Here is a 14,056-nt window from a genome sequence, read left to right as displayed (position 1 = left end):
GTGACTTAAACACATTTAACGAGGTAGCCGCTACTGCTTCATTGGGCAGAGAATTCCAAAGATTCACTACCCTCCGGGAGAAGAAGTTCCTCCTCAACTCTGTTCTAAATCGACTCCCCCATATTTTGAAGCTATGCCCCCTAGTTCTTGTTTCTATTGTAAGTGGAAATAACCTCGCTGCTTCTACCCTGTCTAGCCCCTTCATTATCTTATATGCCTCTCCAAGACCTCCCCTCAACCTTCTAACCTCCAATGAGTACAGGCCCAGTCTACTCAATCTCTCCTCATAAGCTAACCTCCTCATCTCTGGAATCAACCTGGTGAACCACCTCCAAAGCTAATAGATCCTTTCTTAAATAAGGAGACCAAAACTGTGCACAGTACTCTAGGCGCGGCCTCACCAGTACCTTGTAGAGTTGCAGCACAACCTCCTTGCTTTTATACTCCCTCCCTCTCACGATAAAGGCCAACATTCCATTTGCCTTCTTGATTACAGTCCAAAGATGTGCAGGTTAGGTTGATTGGCCATGCTAAGAAATTGCCCCTTAGTGTCCAGGGATGCGTAGGTTAGAGGGATTAGTGGGTATAATGTGTAAGGATATAGGGGTAGGGCCTGGGTGGGATTGTGTTCGGTGCAGACTCGATGGGCTGAAGGGCCTCTTTCTGTATTGTTGGGTTCTATGGTTCTATGGTACCTGCTGCACCTGCATACTGAGTTTTGAGATTCAAAATATCCAATAGCATGCTCGTCTCTCTCAAAAAGTCAGTTTTCTGTTCTACCCGAACAGACCATAACCAATACAGAGACCATTTCCTTTGTGGCATGCCTGTGAAAAATGTCTGGCCATTAAGAATGTCAACACAGATAGATTGGTTTGAGACTCTGATATCAGAGGGGAAAGCAAGCAGTCTAATACAATAGGGAAAACTACAAAAATCTGTTGTTTAAAAACAGAAAATGCTGGAAAAACACAGACCATCATTAACATTTGTTAAGCCGTTCTTTTTCGGTTGCATCTTTTCCTTAATATTTTCCCAAGTGATATGCAGGCATTTAGGTAAATGCTTTCTAGCCAAATGACAGAATCTGTACAACTTGCTCCAAGAGCAGATGGTACGGGACTGTTAAAGGCCAGATATAGAGGGCATTCTTGACATTTTTAAGACTTGTATCAGTGACTGTCTGAAATATCTTCCGAATGTTTACCAGCCTTGTTAGTTTCCCTTTTCGTACATACAAAAATATATACGTACGAATTATGAGCAGAAGTAGGCCATTCTGACCCTTGAATCTGCTGTGCCATTCAATATGATCATGGCAATCTGATTGTGGCCTCAATTCCACATTTTGCCTACCCCCGATAACCGCTGACTTCCTTGTTAATCAAGGATCTATCTATCTCTGCCTTAATAGCATTCAATGACCCTGCCTGCGTCGCTCTCTGGGAAGACAGTACCAAAGACTCATGATCCGCAGAAAAAAATTCTCCTCATCTCCCTCTTAAATGGAAAACTTTATCATAAGATAGAACTTCATCACAGAATCCCTATAGTACAGAAGGAGGCCATTCAGCCCATCGATCCTGCACGAATCACAATCCCACCCAGGGCCTATTCCTGTAACCCCACACATTTACAGTAGCTAATCCCCCGACACTAGGGTCAATTTAGCACAGCCAATCCACCTAACCCCCACATCTTTGGAGTGTGGGAGGAAACTGGAGCACCCGGAGAAAGCCCACGCAGACATGGGGAGAATGTGCAAATTCCATACAGACAATGATCCAATCGAACCCAGGTCCCAGGTGCTGTGAGGTATCAGTGTCAACACTGTGCCAACATGCCAACTCATTTTTAAACTATGTCTCCCTCCCACTAGTTCTAGTCTCTCCTATAAGGGGAAACATCCTTTCAGTATCCACCCTGTCACGTCCCCTCAGGATCTGTTTTAATATCATTTCTCATTTTTGTAAATTTCAATATATAGGGCCAGCCTGTCCCTCATGAGTTAGCTTCCCTATCCCACATATCAATCAAGTGAACCTTCTCTGAACTGCTTCTAACACATTCATGTCCTTTCTCAAATAAGGCGGCCAAAGCTATATACAGTACTTTACAACTACAGCAAAACATCTCTATTTTTATATTCCATTCTCCTTGCCTTCCTAAACACTTGATGTACCTGCATACTAACTTTTTGTGATTCATGCACCAGAAGGCCCAGATCCCTCTGCAACCTCTTTCAATTTAAACAACACACTGTTTCTCTATTTTGCTGCCAAAGTGGATGAGAACACATATTCCAACATATTCCATTTTGCCCATGCATTTTACCTATCTATATCACTTTACAGATTCCTTGTGTCCTTCTCACAACTTACTTTCCTACCTATCTTTAAGTCATTGATAAATAAAGCAACCATAGCTTTGATCCCTTCATCCAAATCATTGATATATATTGTAAATAGTTATGGTCCCAGTACATTCCACTTGTCAAATCTTACCAAGCGAAAAATTGCCCATTTTTGCCAACTCTTTCTTTCCTGTTAGCTAACCACCCCCCTATCCATGTTAATATATTATAACCGACACCATGTAGGCTTTGATATGGCACTTTATCAAATGCCTTCTGGAAATCCAAGTACACCACACCCACAAGTTCCCCATTATCCATGTGTTTATTGCTCTCTCAAAAACCTCCATTTTTAAAGTGTGTGGCGAAGGAGTTATGGATTTATCCATGTTATCAGATGAAGGATTAGTGCTTGGTGTGTGCTTACAAAGTCATACAGTGCAGGAAGTGATTATTTACCAAACTTCGCTGGATTCCGGGGAAGTGCCAGAAGATCGGAAAACGGCTAATGTTACGCCGCTGTTTAAAAAAGGTAGCAGGCAAAAGGCAGGGAATTATAGGCCGGTTGTTGGAAAAATGCTTGAATCCGTCATCAAAGAAATAGCAAGGCACCTAGAAAAGAATGGTTTGATAGAGCAGACGCAGCACAGATTCGTTAAAGGGAAGTCGTGTTTGATAAATTTATTGGATTTCTATGGGGATGTGACTAGTGCGGTAGACAGAGGGGAACCGGTGGATGTGGTGTTTCTTAATTTTCAAAAGGCGTTTGATAAGGTGCCGCACAAAAGGTTGCTTCAGAAGGTTAGGGGGCATGGAGTTGGGGGTAATGTGTTAGTGTGGATAGAGGATTGGTTGTCTAATAGGAGGCTATTCTGATTGGCAGTTGGTGACTAGTGGAGTGCTGCAGGAATCGGTGCTGGGGCCTCAACTATTTACCATTTATATAGATGATCTGGAGGAGGGGGCTGAGTGTAGAGTGAGAAATTTGCTGATGACACGAAGATGACTGGAAAAGCAAATTGTGCGGAGGGTGTGGAAAGTCTGTAGAGGGATCTGGATAGGCTGAGCGAGTGGGTGAGGACCTGGCAGATGGAGTACAATGTTAGCAAGTGTGAAGTTATCCACTTTGGCAGAAATAATAGTAGGAGGGATTACTATTTAAAGGACGAAAAGCTGCAGCATGCTACGGTGCAGGAGGGACCTGGGGGTCCTTGTGCATGAGTCGCAAAACCCCAGTCTGCAGGTGCAGCAGGTGATCAAGAAGGCGAATGGGATGCTGGCTTTATAGCGAGGGGGATAGCATATAAAAGCAGGGAGGTCTTGCTGCAACTGTACAGGGCACTGGTGGGGCCGCAGCTGGAGTACTGTGTGCAGTTTTGGTTGCCACACTTGCGCAAGGATATTTTGGCCTTGGAGAGAGTGCAGAGGAGGTTCGCTGGGCTGATGCCGGAGATGACGGGGTTAGACTATGAAGAGAGACTAAATAGACTGGGTCTGTACTCAGAGTTTAGAACGATGAGGGAGGTCTTATAGAGCTATATAAGATAATGAAAGGGATGGATAGGGTAGAAGTAGAGAGATTCTTCCTGCTCAGAAAGGACAGCAGGACTAGGAGGCACAGCCTCAAGATAAGGCGGGGGGGGCAGTTTAGATCAGAGTTGAGGAGGAACTTCTTCACTCAAAGGGTGGTGAATCTCTGGAATTCTCTGCCCGTTGAAGTGGTGGAGGCTACCTCGCTAAATATATTTAAGACACGGGTAGATAGGTTTTTGACAGACAGGGGAATTAAGTGTTATGGGGAGAAAGCGGGAAAGTGGAACTGAGCCACTTCAGATCAGCCATGATTTTATTGAATGGCGGGGCAGGCTCGAAGGGCTAGATGGCCTACTCCTGCTCCTATTTCTTATGTTGTTATGTTCTTATATGTGGCCATTTGGCCCATCAAATCTATGTCAACTCTTTGAAAAGGTTAGTCAATTAGTCCCACATCCCTGCACTTTCCTCATGGCTCTGTGAATCCCTCCTTTTCAAGTCTATATCCAATTTCTCTGTGAAGATTTGCACTGAATCTGTTTCTGTCACCTCTTCAGACAACACACTCCAGATTATAACTTATTTATTAATTCGTTGTTTGAAAAAAGTAATCTTCAGCTCACCAAATTGCTACGGCAGATCAGCAATTAGTAGCCTCATTAGAATGAGAGGCCTGAAAACATATTTGAGTCATGTACTCGGGCAGAGTGGGATCAAATTTCAAAATCATTCAAACAGCCTTTGTTTATCATCTGTGGCTCAGTGGACATGAGGCTCAAGCCCCAATCCTGAGACTTGGGTACAAAAGTGTAGCCTGACACACTAGTGCAGAACTGAGAGAGTGCTGCACTGGCAGAAGCACCATCACTCAGATGAGACTTCAAACTGTAGCCTTGCCTATTCTCTCAGGTGGGGCTTGCTGCGCACAAATTAGCTGTGCATTTCCTTCACTACAACAGTGCCAAACTACAAAAGTAGCTGACCATAAAGCTCTTTGGAACACCTCAGGCTCATGGAAGCATTATCAAAACACAAGTCTTCCTTTTTTTAAATGAGTTTCTGCTATTTTTGCTGCATTTTTCTCAGGTGTTCATTCGTCATAGTCAAACATCAGTTTTCCCACACAGAACGTTAAACTAAGACCTTAGTCTTTTAAAACGCTTCTGCCCTACTATATGTCATGCGCCATCCTAGACTGGCTGGTGCTCTTCCCAGAGGCCTTAACATGCAGTCACTAGAAGGCATGCCTACTTGTTTGCCAAATATTCATCTCCTCCCTTGTGGGATTTACAGGTACGATTCACTTGAATCATATGCACCGCAGCCCAGCCAAGAATGAATAGTTAGGAGAGTGAGCCTTCATGCTACATTGCCATCAAGTACACTTGACTGGATTGCTTTGATTACTGGAATAAAGTGGATGTTCTTACTGCAGAAACTGTGTCGTTCTTCAAGGCAGAGTTATACTGCAACTCTGAACGCAAAGGCTCTCCTCCAGGAAAGGTTAGCAATGGAGACTTGGTAGCTATTTCACACACTCCCTCATACCACTCCTCTGGCCACAGGCCTACAGAAATGCAGAAAGGAAACACGTTATTGGAAAATAGCTCATGGTAGTGCCACTGAAGCCCAAATGGAGGTTTCTAAAAAAAAGTGATCGCAATCAAACTAGACAAGGAAAAGCATGAAGTTCTGATCAGGCACAATTATTTATAATTACAGCGTATGCTTTTGAAAGGAATGACTTAATTCCTCCCTCATTAAATTCACTTGTGCTCCTGTCTATTCTAAGCCTCTGTGAGCAAGATTTGCAGACATGCAGACAAATAGCTGGCCAATGGATAAGGTTTATTTACATATTATTTTAAAATGTTTCAATGATTTGTAGAAGGGTAATGCTTTGAATTATCAGAACATATCTAGTGAATGCAAGATAAAAGCTCTGACAAAATGGCCCTTCTCTCAAGACATCTCTTTCTACCTCTAGGTTAGATAGATTATCCATGGTAATGTGTGAGGTTACAGAGATGGGATGGGGGAGGGCCTGAGTAAGACACTCCGTCAAAGAGTCGATGCAGACTCGATGGGCTGAATGGCCGTGTAGCAATGGATACAAAAATCCTGCTATTTGACAATTATTAAAACAAGTAGATTAGTTTAGAATAGGGACCGCAGTGAGTCTTACATATACCAAAGGTATCATAATGTGCCTCACTTATATTTCATATAAAGGTATTGCCTGCATAGATACACATGCCAGTGTTAACAAATTTTGGACAAATATTGAAGTTTTGATTGTTATGTAAACTTTGGCCAAGGGCAACCTGCCCTAAAGAATAATGGGAAAAAGCAGAACCAGGCAGGCTACATCTCTGGAAAAAATAAGGTATAGAAATATCAGTGAAAGGCCTTGCAGCTGGAAGCTACCAAGATTATAAATGAAGGGTTCAGCATTAATTGCAATTAATCGATATATTCAGCTTCCATTGATAAGGGAATAGCTAGCAAACATAGGGAGTAACTCCCTTCTCATTCCCATGGCTTGCAGGTGGTGAGGTGACCCTCAAACCTACCGAATATGCGTAGGTGAGGTTGCCAGGCAATGGAGGGAAAGACTTTTGGGGCTAGTTGACCAATGAATTCCTAATTCTGTTAAAGGGTAGTGTGTCATTGGATTAATGTCATTGGATCATCCAGTTTGGATGACAGACTGGGCAGGAGAAACAAATCTTTGAAAATGTTTATCTGTTTTGCTCATGGGATGTAATGTCAGAGAGAAGATGGAATCCTTCAGCTGTCTCTCTCCCAATGCATATTAGTCAAGTAAAGAATGTCTTTAACTGCATACTATCTTTCACAATTCTTTGTGTTAGCTGAAACCAAAAGAGAAAACGCTGGAAAATCTCAGCAGGTTTGGCAGCATCTGTAAGGAGAGAAAAGAGCTGACATTTCAAAGTCCAGATGACCTCTTGTCAAAGCTTTGTGTTAGCTGAGATCGGCTGAATGCAAGATCCCTCAGACGAGGCCCGGGGGAAATCCCCTTAGATGCCTCTTCTGCATTGAATTCTATGATTCTGTGTCGGCGGGGACCAAATTCCAGGTGATTGTTTTTGATACACTACCCAAATAGAAACCTCGATAGCACAGCCAAGTAATTTAGCATTCTCTCAGTACCTGAACCTTCCACGGCAAAACCCATCACAACCGAATACAGCCAGAAGTCACGGAACAACTTCTGAAGCCTGGGTTTAGCATCTTTGATTGGAGGCAATCGTCGCGTCAGCTGCAAAAACAGAAATCACACAATTAGCAGCTCCATTAAAAGCCTTAACGTGCAGCTCGTTGTGAAAGTCTTCATTCAGGGAGCTTTGAAGAACTAGCTCGGAGAGTAAGGCAATTGCCAAGTTGTAAAGCAGATTTTTTTTAATGCATCACAAGTCAATTTTTACCCAACTTGCTTTGCACTCAGACGCTGGGGAGGTATCAATTTTGATGATGCTCAATTAATTTCCACTGGCAAGGAGGCAAAGATCAAAGTTCAAGCCACATCTCCAAGACTATTGCTCACCTGCTGCCTCATTTCAAATTTAGAGTAAGGTTAAAGCCCAATTCAAATCAACATTGTCCAAAAGGAGCACCTTTTTTTTGGGGTGGGGGGGAGGGGAGGGGAGGGGGGGGGGGGTGGTGTGTGTGTGTGTGTGTGTGTGTGTGTGTGTGTGTAAGTCGTTATCACAAAATGCATTTATTACTCAGAAATTCTAGCACAACTATAAGCCATTTAGTTATTTTCCGCTGTCCCTCTGTGTTTATCTGGCTTCCTCGTAAATGCATCTATAGTATTTGGACATCCCATATTCTAACCACTCACTGGTTATAGAAGTTTCTGCCAAGTTCTTGGATTTATTGGGAACGATCTTATATTTGTCACCCCTAATTTTGAATTCCCAACAAGTGGAAACACTTTTTCTATGTTTCCCTGGACAGCACAGTGGTTAGCACTGCTGCCTCGCAGCAACAGGGATTCAGGTTCGATTCCCAGTTTGGGTCATTGTCTGTGCTGAGTTTGCATGTTCTCCTCGTGTCTACGGGGTTTCCTATGGGTGCTTGGGTTTCCTCTCACAGTCCAAAAGACGTGCTGGTTAGGTGCATTGGCCATGCTAAATTCTCCCTCAGTGTACCCAAACAGGTGCCGGAATGTGGCGACCAGGAAATTTTCACAGTAAATTCACTGCAGTGTTAATGTAAGCCTACTTGTGACACTAATAAATAAACTTTAAACCCATCAAAGCCTTTCAGAATTTTGAAAATATCTATTAGTTCCCTCAAAAGCCTCTTTACTGGAGAAAATACATGCTTTACAAAACGAGTATTGGCAATTTTTGCTTCCGACTACATGATCAAGGGTGTGCAGCGATGAAGGGCTTCTGCTGTGGGAGCTGGGGCAACAGGAACAAACTCAGTGCCAATAGCATTGTCCAGTAAGCAGTGATCAGAATTTGATTTATCATGCCTTTGCCTCCCATGAGCAAGCAGGAGATCACATTGGGTGCACTGATAACAAAGCTGGCTAAACAGACTGGATCATGTATGTGGCAAGTCAAAAATAACCTTTGATACAATCATCTTTTCTATCAACCAGCCCACTTATCAATGTGACAGTTCAGCCTTCTTGCAGGTGCCTGGGACTGGCACAAAGACACGCTTTGTGTTAGTGTTTAATTCACTGCTACTTCTCCTCAAGGGGCATCCATCTTGAAGAAAGTATGCTCTCCTCTTCAAAGGAATTTTTGTTTGTCTTTTCTATGTCATTTATCTTCATTGCTTTCTATTTCCTTCTTGTGTTTGAACGTGGATCTACCAAACCTTACATGATTCTGCTGTATCTCCTTTAGACACATCATATGAATCACAATTTGTCCCCGTCAGCATCTTTTTTAAAAGATCATAAGACATAGGAGCAGAATTAGGCCACTCGGCCCATCGAGTCTGCTCCGCCATTCAATCATGGCTGATATTTTTCTCATCCCCATTCTCCTGCCTTTTCCCATAACCCCTGATCCCCTTATTAATCAAGAACCTATCTATCTCTGACTTAAAGACTCTCAATGACCTGGCTTCCACAGCCTTCTGCAGCAAAGAGTTCCACAGATTCACCCCTCTATAGCTGAAGAAATTCCTCCTCATCTCTGTTTTAAAGGATCATCTCTTTAGCCTGAGGTTGTACCCTCTGGTTCTAGTCTTTCCTACTGGTGGAGCAATCCTCTCCACGTCCACTCTATCCAGGCCTTTTCAATAAGGACCCCCTCATCCTTCTAAACTCCAACGAGTACAGACCCAAAGTCCTGAACTGTTCCTCATACGACAAGCTCTTCATTCCAGGGATCATTCTTGCAAACTTCCTCTGGACCTTTCCAAGGCCAGCACATCCTTCCTTAGACATGGGACCCAAAACTGCTCACAATACTCCAAATGTGATCTGATCAGAGCCTTATACAGCGTGCTCTTGTATTCTGGCCCTCTCATATTGAATGCTAACATTGCATTTGCCTTCCTAACTGCCGACTAAGCCTGCATGTTAAACTTAAGATAATCTTGCTGTGCACCGTTAACCCTTTCATTATTTAATCTTTCCTGTCTTCCACCCGATCAATAGATCTTCCATTTTGTTCTTCTCCTCCCTTCACCCTGCCTCTGCACTTGCTTAAAACCTGTTTAATCGCCAACTTTGTCAAGTTTGGATGAAATGTTGACTCCTTAGGAACAAAGAAAGGAATTTGGCATTTTAAAATCACTGCTGTATATTACTCTAAAAACACATATGCAACATCTAAAAAAGACAGGTCCAATCATCTTAAGCTATTTGATCTAGATTGCAAAAGCACAGCATTAGTCTTGAGGATTTATTCCTTGGGGATGTACAATCTAATCCAAATATTATTAGGAGGAGAATGTAAAGGGTAAAGAGAAGTTTATTGTTTCTCCAAGATTAAGACTCAACCAATTTGCAACGTAACTTGGGTTCTCTCCTCCAGCACAGATGCTGCCAAACTCGGGTGGCACGGTGGCACAGTGGATTAGCACTGCTATCTCACAGCACAGGGATCCGGATTCAATCTCGGCACTGACAGACTGCGTGGAGTTTTCACATTCTCCCTGTGTCTGCGTGGGTTTCCCCTGGGTGCTCCGGCTTTCTTCCACACTGCAGAGATGTGCCGGTTAGCTGGGCTGGCAATGCATGGGATAACGGAGTTAGGATGGGGGGCGGGGGGGGGCACTGGGCTTCGGTAAGGGTGCTTCTTCGGAAGGTCGGTGCAGACTCAATGGGCCGAAGGGCCTTTTCTGCACTGTAGGGATTCTATGCTGAATGTTTCCAACATTCTCTGCTTTTCGATCAGATTAAGGGCTTATTCATTGTCTCAGGATTCTACTGTAAACTTTAACCAAGATATAGTTGGACGATGTTCCTGTTGCTACCATTTCTGAGTCAGTCCATCTGCTTTCAATCTAATGAGGTCTTCGCTCTACAGCCCAGACAGTCACCTTATTACATAAATAATACAATGACATTTTTCCAATTGAATTTCACTGTGCAATGTTTGAAGTGCACGTACCCCAGGTGTAGAATGTTACAGTAGTACTTCACATTGCTTACTTCTACCAACTAACTGCAGTGACTTAATGCAGATCGCATAAATACATCTTTTAGTGGGCACACTCTGGAGTAAAGTCAGTGTATCCACTAATGTAAACATAGCAGCAGTCGCTTTTAGGCTGCTTTGCAGACAAAGTTAATGAAAAACATTTGATAAACGATAACCTTGAAACCAGGGCTGAGCAATTAACCATGTAAGTGAATTAAAACACCATTGTGAAGTTACACGTCTGTAATCATTTTATTTTCAGGACAGCGTTCTCACCATCTATCCTGATGCTATCTGTCCACTCGTGGTTTACCCAAGTGGCCAAGGACAGTGAGTGCTGGCAAGCTGTTCAACTGCAGGACACATCACTCCTGTCCTCACCCGACATCCCAATGGATTCCTGCAGGAGTGGCTGAATCAGAGCAGGAGCAAGAACTGGGCTGGAATCTCCAAGCTCCAGATTAGGGCAGATGGTGACATAGTGCAAAATCACTGGACTAGCAATCCTGACACCCAGGTTAATGCTATGAGGACATGGGTTCAAATCCCACCATGGCAGCTGGTGGAATTTAAATTCAATTAATAAATATGGAATTCAAAGCAAGTCTAAGGAATGGTAACGATGACAGCCAGCATCAATTAGTATAAAAACTCCTCCAGTTCACTAATGTCCTTGAAAGAAGGAAATCTGCCACACTTACCCAATTTGACCTATATGCAACTCTAGACCCACAGCAACATGGTTGACTCTTAACTGCCCTCTGCCACAGCCTGGCACGCCACTCAGTTCAAGGATAATTAGGAATGGGCAATAAATGCTGACCTTGTTGCATCTCATGAAAGAATTTTTATGGTTGGCACGGTGGTTAGCACTGCTGCCTCACAGCGCCAGGGACCCTGGTTCGATTCCCGGCTTGGGTCAGTGTGTGTGTGGAGTTTGCACATTCTCCCAGCATCTGCGTGGGTTTCCTCCAGGTGTTCCTGTGGTTTCCTCCCACAGTCCAAAGATATGTGGGTTAGGTGGATTGGCCATGCTAAATTGCCCCTTAGTGTCAAGGGGAGTAGTTAAGGTAAATGCATGCAGTTATGGGGTTAGGGCCTGGGTGGGATTGTTGTCGGTGCAGACTTGATGGGCAGAATGGCCTCCTTCTGCATGGTAGGGATTCTATGATAAGCGGTCTGGAGGCCAACACTTGGCCAAGCCACTCTGCATAAATGTGCTCAAGTAAAAAATGTACCTCAGTACAACCACACACTGACTGGAAATGATTGATTGGAATAGTCTTATCTGTGAATAGGATTACATGTCCTGAAGTATTTGATTTCGGCTTGTTTACCTTTTCGTGAATCAATGCAAGGGGACATTGGGTCAGATCTTTAACAGCAGAGTCTTTGAAAAACACACAAGCAGTTGATTTCATCAGTGCAAGATTGTTTTTCTTCGTAGTGCCTGCAGGTAAGCCCACTGAAACTTTTAAATCAAGACCAATTTATTTCAGATTACAAGTGAAAATGTAAACAGCAATGATACTTAATTGAGGGGCCTGGGCACTTTGCCGAAACCAGTATTTGCATTTTACTGCAAGAATTAATTCTGAAAAGTATGTGATTGGAATTTCAAATTCTTTTAATATTTGTGAGCAGAATTAGATTCTCAAACTCTCGCGCATCACATTTGAATTACAAGAAGCATTATACAAAAGATTTTTTAAAAAATCTTAACATGATTTCCATTTTATTTTGGGAGGTGGATCGAGTGGAGCAGAAATGGCATGTTTTAATGCAATACATTCTATGTAACTACAGTCTTCAGGATTGTTCACTTATCATTCTCTAATTTTTGATTTGATTTATTATTGTAACATGTATTAGCATACAGTGAAAAGTATTGCTTCTTGCATGCTATACAGGCAAAGCATACTGTTCATAGAGAAGGAAAGGAGAGAGTGAAGAATGTAGTGTTACAGTCATAGCTAGGCTGTAGGGAAAGACCAACTTAGTGCAAAGTAGTTCCATTCAAAAGTCTGACGGCAGCCCAGCTGCAAGAGTTTTTTAAAAGATCAGAAAAGACTCAACTCGTAAGTGAATGAGAACAAAACGGTTTTTGAAATTGTGAAAAATTCTTTCATTTTTCGCTGTTTATATACCACACACAAGCCAAGGTAGCACAGCCAGGTAATGCATCCCAAAGCACTGCCATCCTCCAACTATGCCAAGCTATATTCAACTAGGCTGTGTCTTTAAGGTTAGAAAGGATAACTGCAGTGGATATGCTTGCTTGGAGCACAAAGAGGCATCCTGGAAACTAAAACTTCCAGGATAAACTTTGCCTCTAAAATAAAAATCGTGTGAAAACGTCCTGCTCTTCCCTTTGACAGAAACAGCATGAGAAGAGACCAAAAGGAAATTAGTAACTTGCTTTAGTACAGTCTTGAATATATAAAAGATGACATGCTGCAACTGTACAGGGTACTGGTGAGGCTGCAGCTGGAGTACTGTGTGCAGTTTGGGTCGCCACACTTGCGCAAGAATATTTTGGCCTTGGAGGGAGTGCAGAGGAGGTTCACGAGGCTGATACCAGAGATGAGGGGGTTGGGCTATGAAGAGAGACTAAATAGACTGGGTCTGTACTCGTTGGAGTTTAGAAGGATGAAGGAGGATCTTATAGAGACATGTAAGATAATGAAGAGGGTGGATAGGGTAGAGGTAGAGAGATTCTTCCCGCTCAGAAAGGACAGCAGGACTAGAGGACACAGCCTCAAGATAAGGAGGGGGGACAGTTTAGATCAGAGTTGAGGAGGAACTTCTTCACTCAAAAGGTGGTGAATTTCTGGAATTCTCTGCCCGTTGAAGTGGTGGAGGCTACCTCGCTAAATATATTTAAGTCACGGGTAGATAGGTTTCTGATAGACAGGGGAATTAAGGGTTATGGGGAGAAAGTGGGAAAGTGGAACTGATCCACTTCAGATCAGCCATGATCTTACTGAATGGCGGGGCAGGCTTGAAGGGCTAGATGGCCTACTCCTGCTCCTATTTCTTATGTTCTTATGACATTTGTTTATTCATGGTTCCTTATTTGTTCCGTTTCAATTAGTTACTGGTTTACAAATATATTTGAGATAAGTGGATAAAAAGTGTGACACAAATGTCACATGAGATGCGCATCTATTTTACGTATCTGTTGTCAACAGGAGTTGTAGTGCATTCAACTCTGAGTCAGAAGGTTGTCCCCTACTGCAGGACTCCAGCATAAAAATCAAGGCCATCATTTCAGTGTAACACTAAGGGTGTGGCGCACACTATTGTTCAGATGAGATGTTAAACTGAAGTCCAGTCTGTTTCCTCAGGTTGATATTTAAGGTGCACTGGCGCCATTTTGAAGAAAAGCCAGGGAGAAAAGAGCAGGGCAGTGGCACAGTGGTTAGCATTGCTGCTTCACAGTGCCAGAGACCCAGGTTCAATTCTGGCCTCGGGTGACTGTATGGATTTTGCATGTTGTCCCCGTGTCTGCATGGGGTTTTCTCCAGGT

General features: G+C 43.1%; 1 protein-coding gene across 2 annotated transcripts in view; it reads right to left on the bottom strand.

Moving 5' to 3' along the window:
• Window positions 1-14,056, bottom strand: part of pi4kab (phosphatidylinositol 4-kinase, catalytic, alpha b) — a 177,014-nt gene that overhangs the window by 89,982 nt on the left and 72,976 nt on the right. For both annotated transcript variants that reach the window (XM_080208072.1, XM_080208073.1), the window contains exons 20-21: window positions 7,061-7,169; window positions 5,317-5,453 (exon numbers count right to left, since the gene is read on the bottom strand). In XM_080208072.1, coding sequence (XP_080064198.1) covers window positions 5,317-5,453; window positions 7,061-7,169 — 246 coding nt within the window. The remainder of the gene's footprint in view (window positions 1-5,316; window positions 5,454-7,060; window positions 7,170-14,056) is intronic.

This window comes from Carcharhinus amblyrhynchos, chromosome 20, assembly GCF_965287045.1.
Source record: "Carcharhinus amblyrhynchos chromosome 20, sCarAmb.v2.hapA, whole genome shotgun sequence".
In the NCBI taxonomy this organism is placed as follows: Eukaryota; Metazoa; Chordata; class Chondrichthyes; order Carcharhiniformes; family Carcharhinidae; genus Carcharhinus; species Carcharhinus amblyrhynchos.
This window is presented reverse-complemented; position numbering and strand designations above follow the sequence as displayed.